Source organism: Aphelocoma coerulescens, chromosome 2 (genome assembly GCF_041296385.1).
Source record: "Aphelocoma coerulescens isolate FSJ_1873_10779 chromosome 2, UR_Acoe_1.0, whole genome shotgun sequence".
In the NCBI taxonomy this organism is placed as follows: domain Eukaryota; kingdom Metazoa; phylum Chordata; class Aves; order Passeriformes; family Corvidae; genus Aphelocoma; species Aphelocoma coerulescens.
Genome location: NC_091015.1, coordinates 17,677,534 through 17,697,312, shown reverse-complemented (window position 1 = coordinate 17,697,312; position 19,779 = coordinate 17,677,534). Strand labels below are relative to the sequence as shown.

Genomic DNA, 19,779 nt, shown 5'->3' with positions numbered 1-19,779 from the left:
AATACCACAAGGATCGTAGCAATGACCTCAGACTAGTTGAAACTGTGTGTGGTGAAATAGGAGAGTTAAGTCTTGAGGGTATGGAAAGTAAGAACTTCATCTTGAGGAATTTCTTCCATGCTGCAAGAGTTGTTACTGTAATAAACTTGTGTCTGCATAACTTTGGCAGAATTTGGTGATATGTGTTTGCTCTGTTTATTAGATAGTTGGGAGGAAGGAGGGACAGGGAGCAGAGAACAATATGGGCCTATGCCATCCTTACAGTCTTATATATGCCAATTTTGTCAAATAAAAAGCAAAAAAAAAATTGAAGTATCTTGGAATTTTAGTAAAAAAGTTTAAAATTGTAAGCTACTCTTTTGAGGAAGGGCCTGGCAGTGTTTATTGTGACCCCCCGTGGATTGTCCTGAGGTGTCCCAACAAAAACAGTTATCATTGAGACTTTAAAGGCTATCCTTAGTTTCTGAAACTCGTGCAAGTCTCAGGTAATGATTTGACATTAATATAAGTAAGAAACAAGGATGCTTTTTTTCACTTTTGCTTGTTACCATTGCTGCTGATTTCAGCACGAGGGAATGTCCAGACAGAGACAGTGACTCAATGAACTTATGGTGGAAGATCAAGCTAAACCAGCATGAGAAGACAAAGATTGCTGGTCTTCTCAAAAAGATATGGTTAACTGATGGTTATGGGTAAAGAGTGAAACTAATCTAATGGCATTTCTCCCATTTTAGTTACACCTTGCTTTGCACCTTGGATTTCAAGAAGGTCCAAAGGTCCCAGTGCATCCAGTTTTTGATTGCTGTAGTCTAACCAGCTTTACTATTACTGGAAATTTACAAACTGCTCACAGAATTTCTAGAGGATACATACAGTCACTGTGTTGGAAGAGAGTAGGAGTGCCTTGTTCATGCCAGTGGTTTTTGGTTCTGTGGGAAGGTTTCAATGCTCCAGCGCCCAAGCATCCTACACCAGCCAAATACAAATTTTATCATCAGTTAATACCTCTCTTCAGCTGGATTAAGGTATTGCCAAATGCCAGTAAGATATTTCAGTGCAGAAATTTGCAAGACATCTTGCCTACACAGAGGGAGTCCTGTAGCTTCACAGAAAAGAAACTCATGAACCCAAATGTAAGCTTTAACTGTATTTTATTTCATAACACTGAGGAGTTATTAACTCTTCTGCCTCAGTTTTCTCTTCTTCATTATAAGAGAATTATGTGAGAAATTGTATTTTCCATTTAAAACCCATCGTTTGAGAGAATTAACAGATACTTGTGAAGGTCACAGAAGAGGACACAATCTTGTTTGTTTACTTATTATTGATTTATCAGGTATTTAAATTTCCTTTCTTAAATAATGAATTTCTGAAGATCATTTTTGTTCTTTAAACAAAAGCAAGTTGTGATTAGAGTTCCCCTAAGTATGTAAGCTGTCCTGCACTGAGATCATTGTTAGCAATATAACCATGATAACATGGTGCTTAGTCAGGGTTAGGTCAGCACCATGGAGGTGCTGAGAGATGTGAGCTGGGTGGTTTCCTGACGCCTGCATGACATTAGCTCTTGCCATAAGGAGTAAACCTTAACCAGCTCAGGGGTTATGGTCTAATCAGTTTCGGTGCTGTGCCAACTCTGTTGTGGTCATGCAGCTCCTTGCGCTAAAAGCCAGCCTAGAAGCCCTTGAGCTCAGGTGAGATTCACCATCACACTGTGAGGGCACGCCATCAGCTCCAAAGTGGGTTTTGCAGCCCAGCAGCACTACGTGAGCTCAACGCCCTCCATGAACGTGGTGTGTGTGCCTGAGCTCAGAGCTGCGCTGGACTAAAGGCACAGGATGGCTGCGCTGGGCACCCCGACCCAGGGCTGATGGGCTCAGCCACCCGAGTCAGGTTAACTGTGCATCTAACACACTGTGTTGTGTTTCATGTAGATCATCCCTCAGAGAAATGATGAAATCTTTTGCACATCCTGCCACTGACCCTCAGTACAGAGGCAGCAAAAAATACTGTGTTTTGAAAGAGCTCTGTATGTAGGGAAGGAAAGGGCAGTCATGTGGTGTGTTCACAGGATCATCATCAGATCTGGGTTTGATGCTTGTAAACCTTTCTTTGAACATGTTCTTTCACCTCTCGGGTGTTTAATTTCCCCTTCTATAAAGCATACCTCTTTGTTGACAGGAATGTTGTGAAGCAATTTGTTACAAGGCTTATGTTACTAAGGCCTAGTGTAAATGTTTTCTGCTGTGGCCTGTGTTGAAGTCTGTGGTCTGTTGCTTGTCAGGTGAAGTACGATCAGAAATTCCAGAGGTATTTCTGCAGCTAAGTTATACTACATGACAAAGGGGATGGCTCAACATTATGGTTTGTGTTGCAGCTGTAGGACAGTGCACGGCTGGCAGTACCTCCAAGCTCGCAGACGAAGGAACCACAGCATTGTCTGACATGCACTTTCAAAACTGTTGGATGGTGTTGTTACTTCGTCATCTTCATACACATTGTCCTAGAGTAGCAGGGAATTTTGTAGTCCTCTTTGGTTTGTGTTCTATAAAACTGGGCACAATCTTCATGTTTCAGGTAAATCTATTGTAGCCGAAGTGTAAGTGCAGGAGGGACTTGAGGGTACATGGAGACAGGAACATCCCTTGTGTTTAATTGTATTTTCAGCAGCTTTGCTGACACATGTCCTGTGCCCTAAGTAAAACCACACCTAAGTTATATTCTATTTCTTCTTGCTTTAAGCTCCATGGGAGTGATTTTTTTAGCTGAAGATAAAACATACCTGAGAGCAGCTTCCATGAAATAGAACCTGTGGGTATTGCCGGTGTTCAGAATTCCACCTGGGCAATGTGTGGAAGAAAAATAATGTGAATGATTTTAACTAATGGATTTTGAATCTCTTTATTTTGTCATGCTCAAAAGGGATTTTTAGAAGTGAGCAGTTAGTTCTGTCAAATAGGAACTGCTCTAAAGCATTGCTGTATCATGATATGGATCAGACAACTCAAGAGGAAAGGCAGTTGGTTTTTTAAGGGCATGTGATTTAAAAGAGAATAAAGAAAAAAAGAATTTTTTGTGTCTTTGAAAATATCTTTTCTCTGTCAAGTGAGATTGGGGCCAAAACATTTCTCCAAGTTGTATGTTTAAGCTGTCTATTTTAAGGCATAACATGCATATTTGCATTGAAAATTCAAGACTCAAGGACAACTGTGATTTTGCTTTTGTGGGAGCATTGAAGCACAGGCAGAATCAAGACTGGTCTGCAATGATTTAGACTTGTGTGTAAGGAAGTTTTTTCAACTCTGCCACTTACTCTGTGTTAATGGTTTCAGTAGCTCAGTATTGAGTGTGGTTTCAATGGTCTGAAATGCAAAACTAGCATTTTTAAATTCGGCACTAACTTCTAAACTGGGCAGAAAAGAGAGTCACACTCAACTGCAAAGCTGATATACAAAGACTGTCTTTTTAGCCAAAAAAAATCTCCTTTTTTGCCACTAAATCCAAGAAAGTTTAACTGCCAAAACACAGAAGGTTCCTTATGTTCTTCATAAGAACTGAAAGCTATCATCAAAAATGAATATGTCTTTGCATATCTTGAAAGAGTGAAATAAATGCAATCATTAACTTGCTTAATTTTTTTTTTACAAATATAGTTAGTTTTTGAATCCTAAAGACTGTTTAGCTGCATAGAATATTTGAGCATTAAAAAGACAATTTTACCTAGAAGAACATAAAGAAATAAATGGTGTCTCAAATGATAATAAAGAGAAAAATAGTTTAATAGCTCATTAAATATTTGCATTAGAAATAAAAGTTGTAGGAAAACTCCTCTCAGTCTTTGAAAGAAAACTAGTTAAGCTTCAGTCTGAAAAAGTTTTTACAGACAATGGAAAATGGAAATTTGTAGTAGAATTCATATGGGGTTTGATTGCAATATTAATGAACAAAGAAGTATCAGCTCTTGATAATAATACGAAGATTAAGTTAACAGCTCTATTTTATAAAAGCAGCCTAATATTAAATAATGGTTAGGTAATGCTGAGTAGTCTGTTTAGTATTCAGGAAAGTTAACATCTTCCATCTCTAAGTGCAAGCACAATTATCTACCCACTGATTGTAGGAACATCTGACTGTTTGTGCCTTCCTCTATAGCAATTATGGGCAACACAGGGACAAAAATACTAAAGACTAAGGGGAGACAGAGCACTCAGCTTGAAATGTCTTCTCTTCATTAATTGCCTTTGTATTCTAGGACCTCAGCTTTTCCCACTGCTTTTGCTCAGTGTTTGTATCTCAGCACCATAAACTACCCATCCATTCTGTTGCTGATGACTTTCAAGTGTGAATCACTGACTTCCCATCTAAATTTTGTGATTTGCTGAGATTTGCTGATGTCTGATGGTAACTGCACTGAGGCCTTGTGTTCCCAACCCTCCTGATTACATTGGTCATGGGAGAACAACATTACAGTGCATCTACACTGCAAGAGCTGTGGTGAATTCAGCTTGTGTAAAATGCTCTGCCAGGCTTTAGCCCACCTGTGTTAGTTACTAGTGGATGCAAAGGCCTGGCAGCACAGAATCTTCCCAAGATTGGAGAGAATCCAATAGAGGGTCACAAGGATTATTAATTTGGTTGGAGCCTCTTTGCTCTGACAGGTTGAGAGAGCTGGGACTGTTCAGCCTGGAGAAGGCTCAGGGGCAGTGATGTCATCAATGTACAAAAGAACCTGAAGGGAGGGGGCAAAGAAGAGCCAGGTTCTTTTTATTCGTGCCCAGTGAGAAGACCAGAGACATTAGTCATCAAATGAAACATCTGAGATTCCCTCCTAATATCAGGAAACCCTTCTTCAGATTGACCAGGCACTGACACAAATTTCCCAAAAAGGCTGCGGAGTCTCTGTCCTAGAAGGTATACAAAAACTGGACATGGTCCAGTGCAAGTGGCTGTAGCTGTCCCTGTTTGACTGGGATGGGGGGTGGACCAGATGACCTCCAGAGGTGCCTTTCAACCTCAGCCATTCTGTGATTCTGTGATCTGCCATATTTTTGCACCAGTGTAGAAGCTATACTTTCTCCATCTCGTACAGACAGCAAGACAGTAAAGGTGTTTCCTCCTGGGACAATGCAGTGTTGTACAGAGACACCTGGGATGGCTCAGGAAGAACACAGTGCACTAAGCTGGGCTCACCAGTTCCCATTTCCTTGTATCCAAAGTAGTTCAGCTGAACACTTGCTTCTGAATCTACTCCCTAGTGCTGTACATCCCAGGAAATTGCTTAGTTTAGTTGCAGTCCTGTGGCAGCTTGTTTCCTGCTGTGCGGGTCCTAATAAACCTCCCCACATTGGAGATGCTCATGAGAAGACCTTTTCGTTTTCTTTAGGAGCCAAGCCCAGCATGGTTAGAACTCATCAACACCATCAAGTCCAGACTGATTTATTCTGTTGATTGAGATGGCTCTTTCAGAGTGCTGTGGTCCTTGGAGGGCTTTGGAGGTGGCAATGGCATGGGAGTAGGCTGTAGCAATGCTCATGAGCCACACTCATGCAGTACTGGCCAGTGGAATACAGGCACCTGCTGGTTGTACAGGAGTCAGCAGAGGCCTGGCAGGGCCTACACAGGCATCACAGAAGAGGTACTTCCTATGCCTTCATTCAGTCCCTGGTCTGTATTATTCATGTTTCTTTCCATTATTGAGTATATCACAGCCTCTCATTCCCGGAAAATAGCTATATCAGAAAGGTGTTCTGTCTTGAGTGAATAAGAATATCCATATTTTGCAATTTGGCATCTAAGATTACTCATGTTCCTCCCTGAGTAACAAGCATGATTATTAACAGTACTGTGAAACCGAAAGATTCTAAAATTCCTCTTGTTTTTGTGGGGCACCTCAGTTTTACTCCTGGCAGGAGTTTCACCTGAGGTTTTATGCGATATAATGCCAGCAAACTGAATTGTGAATATAAAATTCCTTGTGCTAAAATGAAAATCTTGGGTTTATTGATAAGTGTGAGGTTAAAGTGCAAAATTTATGTATAAGGAAAGCCATGTGCTATAAAAGGATTATAATTTCTTCTTCAGCTACTTTTTTTAAAAGTACCTTGTGACTTACCAGCAACTTCCAATACGCAAACTTGGTGTGTTTGAGATTTTCCATTAGGATTCCTATGGTAAACTTCTGATTTACCTAACTGAAGTACAGTAAGAGGCTTCTCAGTACTGGGACTAGTACATTTATCAAGGTAGAAACATACCATTGTTCTATGCTCTATTCCAATAGTCTGTTGAAAAGGAAAATTACATATGTGCTTTATTTTCTAAAGAGTGTGAGTTCATTTTTCTCTTGTCATTATGAATGTGGTCTGTGTTCCACACAGATTTTGAAATCAGATCATTACTGTGCACTTAAGAATATGTAACTTCCTATTACATTTGCTTGTAGGTGTATTATATCTTCAGTATGGAGATGAAACAAAGCAGTTGAGGATGCCGAATGAAATCACAAGCACAGACACAATTCGTGCCCTTTTTGTAAGTGCCTTCCCCCAGCAGCTGACAATGAAAATGCTGGAATCACCCAGTGTCGCCATTTACATTAAGGATGAGAGCAGAAACATATACTATGAATTGTGTGATGTGAGGTAAGACATGGAATTACAGCTATGGGTTTGGAGATTTTTTGTGGGTTTTTGTTTTGTTGTGCAGTTATAGAATAGAAAGGAGTGGGGTTGATAAGTATCTGACAGTGGCCTGACACATAAGGGCATGTTCAGTGGTATCTGAGTAATCCAGGAGGTCTGGTCTGACAATGCCTTCAGCTGTAGGTGCAATATCCATTGCACAAACCACTGATAAATGGCATGCCTTGCTGAAATATTTGTATATTACACAAAGCTTGACATATTTAATATGTTTATTGAGTTTTAAATGAGACACAATCACTTAAAATACAGAATAAATATTTACAGAAAAACGGAGTTGTTTCTTTGCTGGGAGTGTAAAGCCTGATTTCATGAGACTGAAGGAACATGAATGTCACTGATGTCCTTACAACAATGCCAGCTAACACAGCCAAAGCTCTGTGGCACTAGTGACCGCTGCTTCAGCCCCATCACCTTCCTGTTATATGTCAGGATGCAGCAACTGATGCAGTTACTTCCCTTCACTAATTCAGAGCTTGGTCAATGAATAGTTCACCTTTCTATTCTTTATTTTGTGGGAGTGCAGCTTCTTAATTAACCGTGTTTCTTCAACAGAAATTCCAGGGTCTCAGGTCCCTAGAAAGCCCCAAATCATGCATAAATAAAGCTCTCAGGTACACCTCAGACATGTTACACCTTGTAAAACTGATAAAATGGACAGAGGAGTGTAAGAAGATGAAGGAGAAAGCAGAAGAGCTGTTTGCTCTCTGCTAGTCTGCCACTAATGCAGGAAAATTATGTGGTGCAAGAGAAATGTACTGTCCACTGCTGCCTTGTTTCTTCTGGAGATCCTATGGCTAAGGTGTTTCTCCATATCATGTTGTAGTTAAAAGAGCAAGTTGGAGCTTTTCTAGCCCTTCCCCATCCAATTCCCCCATTCCGGTTCTTAATCTTTGGACAGCACCACACTCCATTTTCTCACCTGTGTCTTGCTCTCCCCAGGCTGTCTATCCAGTGTCTTGTCATTAGCCAGTCTCTTGGATTTCAGTTTATTTTAATCTTACTTGCTTTGCAGACTCCCACACCCCTGTTTGGCTACTGTAATGCCTATGTGAAGACCCATCTGATTTTTTTCATCAGCATCATCATCTTTCAACATGTACCCAAGTTTCTTATACATCAAACAGTTTATTCAGAAGATCAGATCAACTGATTGAATCACAGTAGGGGTTACCACATCTCTGTTGCCAAGTGCATTACTGCCAACCATCATCTAGCGCATTGGCTCCTTTTCTCTCCCTTTATCCCTCCATCTTCCCTTGAGTTTCAGACTACCAGTTTATGACTTCATCTCCTCCCTGCCCCTGAGAATGCAGTTGTTGATTATCTTAATGCCACTCCGCCTTTTTTTCCCTTGCTCCCATTGCAGGCGTCACTCTGCCAGCCTCAGGCCTGGCTCAATCCCAGCATCTGCTTCCTCTGTTCCTATGCCTGTATTGTAGAGCATTTCTAGAGGAAATCCCACAGCCCAGCTGACTTCCTCCATAACAAAATTCCTCTATAACAAAATTCCCTCCTTCAGTTCTGCCACTCTTCTTTCTTAGGAAACCTCAGCAATTCCAGGTTAATGGAGTCCATAACATGCACTACCAGCTGCATTTTCACCACCTTTGAATAGTTTCCACAACCATTTCTCCATTTCTGTTCCTTACTCTTCACAAGATCTTGCCAGTGTCTCCCCTCAGAGAACAGATGAAATAAAGCATCCTTTTTCTCTCCTTTGTTTGCCATGTCTTCCTTCAATCCTCCTCTTCCTTTCCCTTAAAAACAGGGGTTTCAGTCAGCTTTTTAAGCTCTCCATCTCCCTCAGCGGCTGCTCCATGTTCTTCTGTGCCTTACATTAGGCCATCATACTTCTTCCTCTTTCTTTTTCTCTTTTTTCTCTTTTTTCTCTTTTTTTTTCTCTTTTTTCTCTTTTTTTCTCTTTTTTTTACTTTTTTTCACTTTTTTCACTTTTTTCTTTTTTCTCTTTTCTCTTTTTTCTCTTTTCTCTCTTTTTCTCTTTTTTCTCTTTCTATTTTTTTGTTTCTCTTTCACTTTTTTTCACTTTTTTTCACTTTTTTCACTTTTTTCACTTTTTTTCACTTTTTTCACTTTTTTCACTTTTTTTCACTTTGTTCACTTTTCCCTTTCTTCTCTTTTTTCTTTTTTCTCATTTTTTCTCTTTTTTCTTTTTTCTATTTTTCTCTTTTTTTCTTTTTTTATTTTCCTTTTTTCTTTTTCATTTTTCCCTTCTTTTTCTTTAATTTTTTTTTTGTCGCTGGGGACAAAGCCCTCTCTTTCTACTTAAGTAGAAAGTTTTTCCTTAAAACGGTTCTGGACTCTGCGTCCAGTGTAGACTTCAGATTTTTGCTCCAGAACATCCCTATTGTACAGTCTTTCCTCTCCCATCACATGGAGAAAAACCACTCATGTAATTATTCAATTTTTTTAATAGCAGTTGCTGTAATCGTCTTTTCTTGGCAGTTGACACAGGTAATAGGTAATCTTGCTTACTCTTACCCATTCAAATGAAGCAACAAAGATCATTCTCCTAGTTTGACAAGCAGATTGTTCCTCATGCATTTATTTTTCACTTGTCCTCTGACTGTATCTTCTCCATCTTTTTAAACCACTTGTCTTCATTATGAGGGCTCTTCCAAGCCCACTTCAATGCTACTTTTCATTTCTTGTTAAGTACCAAGTGCCATCTGCTTCCACTTGGTGAATAATGCCAGCTTGAATTCTACGTCTTTAATTTTCAAACAAGTGCTTTCCTGCTCCCTCAGGCAGCCCTCTAACATGCTTGGAAGGTGTCCTCCACAGACATCTGCAAAGCCACTGCGTTGGTCTCCTTCCCACTCTCTCTGTTGCCTACTCAGATCATGCCCATGGTTCCAGCATTTGTTTGTCACTCCTCTGGCTGGAGAGACTATGTGCTTCTGAGTTCTTTTTGTTTCCTTATCTTCCTGCAGCTATTGTCTTTTGTGACTCCTATTCACCTTGTAAGCTGGTGAAGAGGTTGTCTTCCTGGGATGTTTACACAGCACACAGATCAGTGAGGCCTTTGAACATGCCAAGGGCATCTGGGAGCTACAGTAATGCAAATTATAGTAATAATAAAAGTACAGTAATACATATCTGTTATCAGTAATGTTTATCTTAGAATAGCAACATGAGGTGAAATACATTCATATCAGAGATCAAATGCCTAGTATTTTGGTGCTCTGCCTTGCAGCAATGTTTTACTTTAAAGTGTCATGTTTCTACAAGAAATATTTATGGAAAATGCTTTTAAAAAAACCCCTCCAGTTGTTTGAGGTCCCATCTCATAGCCATCAGACAGAAAAGACAGCAGATAAAATGTATTTAAATGAATAACATGCCATTTGTTGAATGGGAGATGAGAGAGCTTGCTTTGTATTGAGAAGAACATAGTCCCACGTCCGAGGCAGATGGTGGTAACTGAGGCTCCCAGTGCAGGTCTCAAAGCAAAAGGGTCACATTTGCAAGATGGAAAACACTTTATGTTACCATAAATAATTGAAGAACTTGAACTTGCCACAAGGTAGCTATTTTCCTAAGCAGTCTACAAGTAAACACTCATAAATACTACACTTCTCATCAACCCTCCAGTTTCTAAACACAAGACACTGATCTGTCTCTTAAGCTGCAGGGTTTCTTTAATAACTACTTGACATCTACAACAGCAACACAAGTTCTGACTAGCTACCCATTCAAAGCAATCACTGATTGTAATATGACATTGTAAGAAAGAAATTGGACCTGCCCAACAATCCTTCCCTTCATTTTTAAATTATAATTCAAGTGATTAAGATCAGTTCACTAGACTTGTAGCTGCACCTGGAGGAAAGGAATTCAGTCACATGTGTAAGTAAATTCTCTAGAGATCACTGCAGGGAAATGAACGGAATCGCAGATTTGAAAGGATGTAAGTGAGCATAGATTGGAGGCTTTGCTACTGATTAAATGCGAACCAGAATTCAGCAGAGCTCAGGGCAAGTGTCAAAGCCATAAAATTATTGGAAGGTAGGTCTTGAAACAAAATAGAAAACTCTTCTCTCTTTCCTAAATGTAGTAGTTAAAAAATGAACTAATCAATGACAAAGTGTAGAGTCCTAATAAAACAAAAGCATTCTCATAGGGCTTTTCATCTAAACCACTTCTGTGTAAGCTTTCATCAAAACTTTTGCTAATTTGTTTCTATAAAACTTACTTTTTCCCTTTAAAAACTGTCTTTATTACAGATAAAGTTTAGAGGAAGAATTTATCTACTACTGACTTTTTAGCTTTTGTGGATTTTTTCAGCTTTGTGAACAAGCTGATAATTAAAATTTCATCAAGAATAATTACAGTTAGAAAGACTGCTTTTCTTCTGATATTCTTGCTTCTTAGAACAGCAAAAATTTATGTGGGCTGAGTGCACAATAAAACATGTAAATATTAACTAAATCCCTTTTGAGTGCTGTGCAAATGTTGAAGTTCTATTGTCTTCAAAGTGTTTTCACTCTATGGCAGGATCTTGAAAGAAACTTAACACTATCTAATTTTTATAGGTGTGGAGTTCTAGTGAAAAAATGATACTTCCCATGGGAAAGAAAATCAAAGTAGGCTTTTGTTTGTTTGTGTATGTCTTAGTTATGGCATTTACATTTTCCTTATAGATCAGCTGCAGACCTACTGTGTTTGTCTGTTGCAAAATTCATCTGTCTGAAAATTTCAGGCAACAGAGTAAATAAAACTTCTTTCATCTGTTGTCATTGCTGATTCTTTTAATTTCAGGAATATTCAAGACCGATCTTTCCTTAAAGTTTACAACAAAGATCCTGCACACGCATTTAATCACACTTCCAGAGCTGTAAATGGAGATATAAGGGTAAGTACTAGTGCTGCATTTATACTCTTTTCCTCCAGGTTTTATGCTACATGTTTGAATTCTGAAATGTAATATGTACACAGCAATTCATAAAACCAGGGTTATATGTATGACACATACACAGAAGAGGGAATAAATAATGCTTGTTGTAATGTGTTTTAACTGCTTTTCTTTTTCCAGTTATTTGGCATGGGCATTAACTGGTTTCTTGATCTTGTTTAAATGCAATAAAGCATGTGAAGCAAAACATAGCCTTTAATTATGTATTTTGTGACACAGACAATACTCGGAGTTTTTTACAGCTTCCTCTCTGTGTTTCCAAACCCTTTACACTGAAGTATGGCATGGTGTTAGTACACTCCAGCAAAGTTTCAGCAGGGATTGGTTTCCAGTGACTGAGCAGATGTACCTCACTTGAAGGCTGCTGAAACTCTTTGTAAATGACATTTTGGATAGGAAATTCTGATAAACATTGTGGTGTAAATGGTTTTGTCTTTTTCTAAAATTTTCTACCTATACTGAAAAAGGATGAGTATATTTGCATTTTCAGGTGAACGTTTGGTATTAGGAAACTACAGAGAATGCATTTGAAACATTTGATTTGTCTCTCTCGCTGTGTCTACCTTTTGCTGCACTGTCACCTCCCGCCCTGATGCCAAGAGGGCAGGAGATGCAGCTGTGGGGCACCTCTTCCACCATGTTGCCTGCAGCTGCTGTTGCAGGAGAGGGTGGTGGTGGTGAGATTACACAGCCTCATCTCCTCCCCACCCATCCTAGGTCTCTCCACAGGAAACAATACAACCAAACCAACTCAATGGGGCTGGAAGAGAACGCCACTACTGTCCTACCTGCTTTGTGCCTTCCAAAACTGATTCAACTGTGCAGAAAATTTCCTGTGAAGTGATTTCCTTAATTGTACATTTGCTACTTGGTTTCATTACCAATTCTGAGCATGTCTCACTGCTTTATTGCTAATATTTTGTCTAAGTGCTTCTGTGTTTCAACAGTTTAAGGCTACAATATTTTAGAAAGATTGAAATAGTTTATTTACAGGCACTATTCTCAACCACCTCTCATTTATGCACTTCAGTTATTAAATGGTCCTTTGGATAGGTCAGAAATCTTATTACTTGATTTTTCACACTGCTGCACACACAACATGAGAAAGGAAATGGATGTGCTTCAAAAGGAAGATGGGATCATTTTTTGTGTATTCTGTAACATACTGAAATTCTTCAGTTCTGGTTATATTCCTGTGGCAGTAAGTGGATGTATCTGATACATCTCATTCATATTCAAAGACATGACATACTGTCATTTTGCATTATGACATTAATGCTTGTAACTGTGGCTTTATGAAGTTATGTTATACTGTTCTTGTTCCATGTACAGTAGATGCTGAAGGTATATACTGTGGCTTTATTTGTGTGTTCTAGGCCTGTTTAAAGGTACTATTGTAGTTAACTACATATATTTGAACGTAAAAACTACTTCTTTGGCCCTCTTTCAGGCATTTGCTGCCTAGCAGAGTTGTTTTGAACACAGGTGCTGCCTCTGTGCAAAAACTGCAATTATTTGAATTGTTTATTTTAAAATCCTATGTTGTACAACAGATACTCACACTCAACATGTCCTGGTTATGCCTGAGTTAGCACCTGTTGGTCATAACTAAAAAATAATGGTGATGCAGTGATGACCTTTGCAGAGGTGGTGTTTTCATGGCAGAATATTGTATTTTACTTTACAGAAATGCAAAGACGCCATTTTGAAATTCTGTGCACCAGCAAAAGAGCTATTTTCTCATTTGGCTTTTGCTTTGCATTGGCAGATTTCTTGTCTTTCTGGTCTGAGAGGTGAAGTCAGAGCCAGGATGTTCATAAAGGCTTTGTGGAGAAACATGCAAAAAGTCTTCCCTTTGATCTATGTGAACTTCTGCACTTCAAAGTTAGGAGCATGGAAACAAGCGATTTCTTGAGCTCCAGAAATACTGAAACCTGTTTTTCTAAGGATGTGTGTCTTTTGGTTGGGTTCTTCCTTATGCAGCAACACTCAGGTCCTAACTGAGGCTTTTGCCAAAGCTGTAACACCCTCCATCCTCTAGAATCTAAAAAGCTGAAGCCCACACTGCAACTGTTCCTCTTTGGCAGAAGTACAGTAAGGTCTTCTGTCAAATCTCTAATTTGGCAAAATTTATAGGGATGTAGTAGTCTTATGGTTTCTACTCATTGGTTAAATCTGGTTGAACTTTGCCTGGGGATTCACAGGTTATTAGTTCAGCAGAAAAAAACCACCAATAACCAGGTGGATTATTTATCCCTCTTTCCTTAGGAGATGGAAATGTGAGGGTTATAAGTGAAAAACATGTACATTTTATGTACTGGTATTGCAGAGTACCCATAAGATTGCAGAAAAACCTTTGCTTCTTATCTCTCCTTTTATGTTTGCATATCTTTGCATTAGGCAAATTGATGTTCATCAATATCATACAATATATGAGTGCTAAATTCACTACAGTGGGAAGGAGGGAGTTTGTGCTTGGCATCATGTTTAACTGTTTCAAAATACCTACAGAAAAGCAGCTGATTGTCAGACTGTTGAAAAGCAGAATTTAGACTATAATGAATTAGTCATTTTAAGTATATTTTTCCATGGTGATACTCTGAGTGTGGTTGTATCTCCTGTCATCTGTGAGTTAAAACTTTATTTTCTTGATGTTTGGGAAAGTTTTGCCTTTACAGATTTTTCTGCTGTTTGTCTTCTTGTCCCTTTGGAATGTTTATCCCTGGGTTTGATGAAGTTCAGGCTTCTATTCATGTGCTTTATAATAATTTCCATGTAACTGGCCCAAAATAATCTAAGAAAATAATATTAGCTGCCAGCTTGAACACCTGTTTTAACTACCAAACAGATGTGAGACCCGTATAGGAATTGGCAGTAACACTTGAAGTATTAAGTATTATCCATATGGACAAGAAGATTCAGAATGTGCAAGAAGAATGTGGGATCTGTAACTTTCAGATCTTCCATTGAACCATTCAGCTTTCGTGTCCACTAATCCTAATTTTCCTGCTCTTTGTTTCATGCATTTTTCTGAGTGGGTTGTGTTTGAGAAAAAAAGAATTGGCTGAGGGTCCAAGCAAGCTCTAAAGGAAAGATTTTCTTGAAATCCTTCTGAGTGCCTCACTTGCTTACTGGTATTGGCCACTTACATCTCAAAGAGTGTGGTCTGCTTGACAGGTCTGCTATGTTGAATGCTGCTAAGCAAGAAGTAGCCACATAGTACAGTCTCACTGAATATTTGTGCCTGTGCTCTTCCTTTTTTATTTTTCCTTTCCAAAAATGTGTGCTGTAAATATACAACAGCTGGGGTTTTTTAAAAAATGTATCTTCACATTTCTGTCTTTCATTCATTTATTCCTACACTTGAGCTTGTATCATTTTTCAGCACTTTCTAGCTCTCTGTGCAACAATACTTTCTTCTGACAAAATATTATGAACAATTGTTTAGATGGTCTATTTCTTCCCCCTGGCATTGTTCTGAATTCCAGTGTAAATGCATGTACACAGCCATGCAGCTCTGTGCCCTTAGAATTACTGTTTGTAATTTGCATAGGTTGGAAGGAGAAGGGCCCAGGTTAGCAATGGTGCATAGACTGAATGCCAGGACATGGCACTAAAGAACTAACAGTGGGGCTTTATATGTTGCTGAGTGAATTGAGTTTCTTTGGAAGTGTCACACAGATCCTTTCATCCTGGGCTGTTGAGCTGAACAGTGAAGTGATTCCCCCACTGAATGTGCACAGCATATTTTCTATCCTCTTTCCCTGCACCCTCCTTCCCTCCTTTTCTGGAATGGCTAAAGGCTAAAGAAATTTAAATTACAATCTCCCCCTTCTGTTATAGAAACTAGTCAGTGTTTCTGGTGGCACAGCTGGATACTAATAACGTTGGCTTATGCAGTGGTTTGTTTTGGGCTCCACTTAGCAGCCAATTCTGAGAACTGGGAGGGAGTTTTTGCTTCATAAGAAAGCAGTGGCTATTTTGCTTGGCAGTCTTTTTCTTCCCATCCACCTGCCCTAAAGTCTGTGGGGTACACTTTATTTTGAAATGTCCTAGACCTGCCATTGTTTCGCTTAATTCTCTGACTTGCATAAGATCTCTGCTGGGTGAGGTCAGAATATCCTAAGAATGCTTGTTGTGGCTGTTGTTGTATTGAGGTATGCTTTGAGGTGTTTTGCGTTTTTTTTAGAGACTATTTCTCTAAGAAAGAACAATTAGGGCAAGTTGAGTCAGAGCTCAGTTGGAGCAGTGCAGGGTAATCTGGAAACTCCACATTTTATGGGAGTTAGAGTGGCAAAAAGATGATGATGTTCCTGACAGCAGTGGGGCTGCCAGGGTGAGAGGACTTAAAATGAGTTGTATAGGAAAGTGAGACAGACATTTGGTAAGTTGGGTAAACTTGTGCTAAATAGCTTTTATTATTGAAATTGCACACCACCAACTTTTCAGTTTTCCCTTGAAAGCAACTGGTTAGCAGGCTGCTAACATAGCTCTCTGGAGCTAGATGCAATTTGTGAACTTGAAAATACCCTACAAGTGCTAAAAACCCTCAAACAACTGCCCAAGAATTTAAGGCTTCCCAGGAGGCTGAAATTCAGTGTTGCTTTGCAGAAAAGACAGAGAAATAATAAAAGCAGAAGAATTTTTCTGTGTTCTTAAGGTACCTGTAAATATACATCCAGCTTCTTTAATTTCTTTTCATTGGATAGCTTATGATCTTAACATCAATAAACATAAAAGTTGCAAATGCTGCCACAGTTATATCTTTACATTGCATACTACAGCTAAAAAAAAATAACAGCTCCTTGCACTACATAGAGGTATTTAGAACAAAAGTATTTATTGGAAAATAATTCAAGCAATAAATTGAGTGAATGCATTTTAGTGCTAGGATGCCTATAGGACAGCATCTGTATAAGTTGCTATGTGTTTACCTTACTGATCCTATTACTTTAAAACTTTGTTTCCTTTTGGGAAGAAAAAAAAACAAAATGAAAAGGCAAATGCTAATACCTCTATTATCTGATTGAGACCTTCCAAATGATACAAATCTCATCTCTCCTGCTGTTTTGCTGTCTGCTTTTTCTAGTGCTCTTTTTGTCATTGAGAGGTTATGACAACATAAGCCATATTGTATTTATAAACATCACGTGTTTCCTTGATATGACTTGCGGTGTCTGCCAAACAGAACACATGGAAGAAACATTTCTCATTAGCTCAGCATTGGTTTTGGTTATACTGATTTCCGGGACAGGAAAAATGCCTTCCTTACTCAGCTTTAACTTTCATACAGTAGAAAGAAAGCCTCTGAGTGTCCATGAAATCTCTTGAGCAGAGACGCTGCAGCTCTTTCAGGCCACATACTTTGTCTGACAAAAAGAGAAAAAGCAGTTTATTTTAAAGAGCAGATGTAATGGCATGTATTGCTGAAACTAATTCTGAATTAAAATACCTGCCAAAGTCATCTAGAAACAGAACTGACCAGGAGATGTAAGGTAAGATGATGCTTATAAATAATGAAGGATATGTATTTTTTTTTACTATTATTTTCCAAATGAAAATATATTTTCAGATTAACTGGGAATTTAAATCAGAACAATTAAAACTGTTTCTTCTTCCTTCAGCTGTTGAAAAAATATTTAATTGCTCTTTAAACCACCAAACTCTACTCTTAGATTTTATGTCTAGTTTCAAACTTACATATTGAACATGAACAGTTATTTTCCAACTTGCTGTTACAAATCTTGCTGAGATCTGACCAAAATATATAAAAGAAGTCTCTGATGTTCTGGATTTTCTTTTTACTGATACGGATTTTACTACTTTTGCTTTGAGTGGGTTTTCAGTAGTTACCAATTATTTATGCATGTACAGACCTGCAGATATCAAGGAGTACCTGCATCAAATTAGTCTGTGATGAAAGACTGTAAATGTACCTGTTCTCTTTCATTCATGTGTCCTTTGATATACAATACCTACTGCTGTGCAAAGCCTAAATTAGTGAGAAAAAGGATAGAATTATAAAGAAAAAAAATTATTTTTATTTTAGCTACACATAAAACAATATATTATTCTCAAATGTTTTCTAGCTCAAAGCTGCTTTGTTTAAAGATACAGATCCTGCATTACAATTGGATGGATACTGCACTGTTTCTTTTTTAATATGATGGCTTTGTGTTTGTTTCACAAACATTAGAAATAGTATTATATGTATGTATAGGGAATATATGTATGCATAAGGAATATAACCTTGTATTACCATACCAAGGTTTTAAAAGATACTTCTGGGTTTTTTTTTAATTTTCAAATAATGAGTATGGATTTTAAGTTGATATGAAGCTGCCATTGAAAGAAAGTGCCATATTCTTGATATGAAACCTCTCAAAGAACACGAGCTTGCCACACCCATGCAATCATCTCCCAGTTAGTCTGAGAGGAGTGTCATATGGTAGATATCACAAACCAGTAACCTGGAAACTCCCAGAGAGTGGAATTTTTAGGGGGTGGGTTCTTTATTTCCCACTAACAGGCCTGTATTTAAGCTGGTCTGCCTTTCATGTTGAGGTTTGCTGAGACCTTACCCTGCAGCTGATGAAGTTACTTAAAGACAACATATTATCTGTTTTGGGTGAAAGTCTTTCCAGCCCGTCATTAAAACTAGAAATCATATCTCTCATGTACGTCTGAGGTTCTTAGGCAAAGATTTTGCTGCCTTCAGTGACAGCTTTCCCTGAATAAAAACATAAGGATTGGATTTGAGTCCATTTTTTATTATCTACTAGTTTCTGCTTTTATTCTTACTCCACCTCTTTTTACATAATGTTTCCTTGTGCCAATTCTTTAGAAGTTTTGCTCTCTTTTTTTCCCCCCTGCTTTCCTTGCTTTTAGTACAACAGTTTGCACTAATTTGACTGCTTGACATTCCTAAATAGCTGACAGAGTCAGATGTTGCCAGAGCTCCCTAAACACATTGATAGATGATAAAAATGCTCATGGCTGTGACCTCCCTTACCAGGAGGGGAGGTCCTCCTTTACCTCCTTTGTAAACCAGGTAGCTTATCTGAATTGCAGGAGTCATGCAAGTCAAAGTCCAGTCAAGTTTTATGACTTCCATATAGCTTTCCAAATGAGCTGTTACTCAAACAGGGGTTAAAAATCACTTTTTGAAGGTGGGCATTTTGCTACCAGGGTTCCCAGAACCAAGTGAAGTTAGCAACAATGTTTTTTCTTCTTCAAACAACCCATTCTTCTTGTCATCCAGGACCTTAGCTTTTCCAGTAAGTTTTTCACAAATCCAAAATGTGTTAGTTCATGTGATCGTGTCCCAGATTCTCTGCTTTTATTAGTCATTAGCCTTATGAATACTAAAGAGAATTAATTCTGTCCCAATCTTCCTTTTAACAAAGAGGAGTAAACCATTACCTGGTGTTTAAGGGAACACAGTTACACATCTGAGAATCTTGATTCTTCTCCATGTTGGATTGCACTTTTTCTAATAAGGGCTCTGGAAAACTAATCAGTCTTCTGAAAATATGAGCAGTAAAAATATCTTTCCTTGGATACAGGTTAAGATCTGGGGTTAAAAAAAGCCTCAGCTGGAAAAAGCAAGACAGTTGCAAATATCAGCACTCAGTAGGACTCCATGAGAAATGATGTGATGCTGAAATTATTTTTTGTCTGAATAGATGCCTTTCTTACATCATTGCAAATTTGAACTCCATGTGACTAAGTGAAAAGACTGAACGGGTGTGTTGGGTAAAGGGCTAGTCCCTGTATCACTTGATATTTACTATAGATAGCTTGACCTTTGGGTAAAGTAGGTTGCTTACTTCAGCCATGCTGACCAATTTGTATATTTTTGGGATAGAAGGAAGTAAAATGAAAAGAAAATGTAGGATTCAAACAGTATAGGAAGAAGTTTGTGATCTAAGAAGACTCTTAGTTAGTGCACTGATAGCACTTGTAACACTTTAAAAGACATACAACTGCAAATGCTGTTTGACCTTATAGCAATGAGCTGTGGTGTGGCTTGGACACTTGCATTGCAAAATTCGGTTGAATTAAAGACTCTGCATGACCATTTCTCCTGCCAATAGTGCTGACTGCAGAACTCAGCACAGCAACTTATTTCTTCTGACTTTC

General features: G+C 38.5%; 1 protein-coding gene across 17 annotated transcripts in view; it reads left to right on the top strand.

Moving 5' to 3' along the window:
- KIAA1217 (KIAA1217 ortholog) overlaps positions 1-19,779 on the top strand; it is a 372,020-nt gene that overhangs the window by 287,386 nt on the left and 64,855 nt on the right. For 16 of the 17 annotated variants that reach the window (XR_011148957.1, XM_069006635.1, XM_069006633.1 and 13 more), the window contains 2 exons: positions 6,443-6,641; positions 11,484-11,577. Coding sequence is in view for 15 of the 17 variants with exons in the window: in XM_069006635.1 (XP_068862736.1) it covers positions 6,443-6,641; positions 11,484-11,577 (293 nt within the window). In the remaining 2 variants the exon portion in view is untranslated. Of the gene's footprint in view, positions 1-6,442; positions 6,642-11,483; positions 11,578-16,889; positions 17,133-19,779 lie in introns of those variants that run through there. The other variant, XM_069006640.1, reaches the window with a different exon arrangement.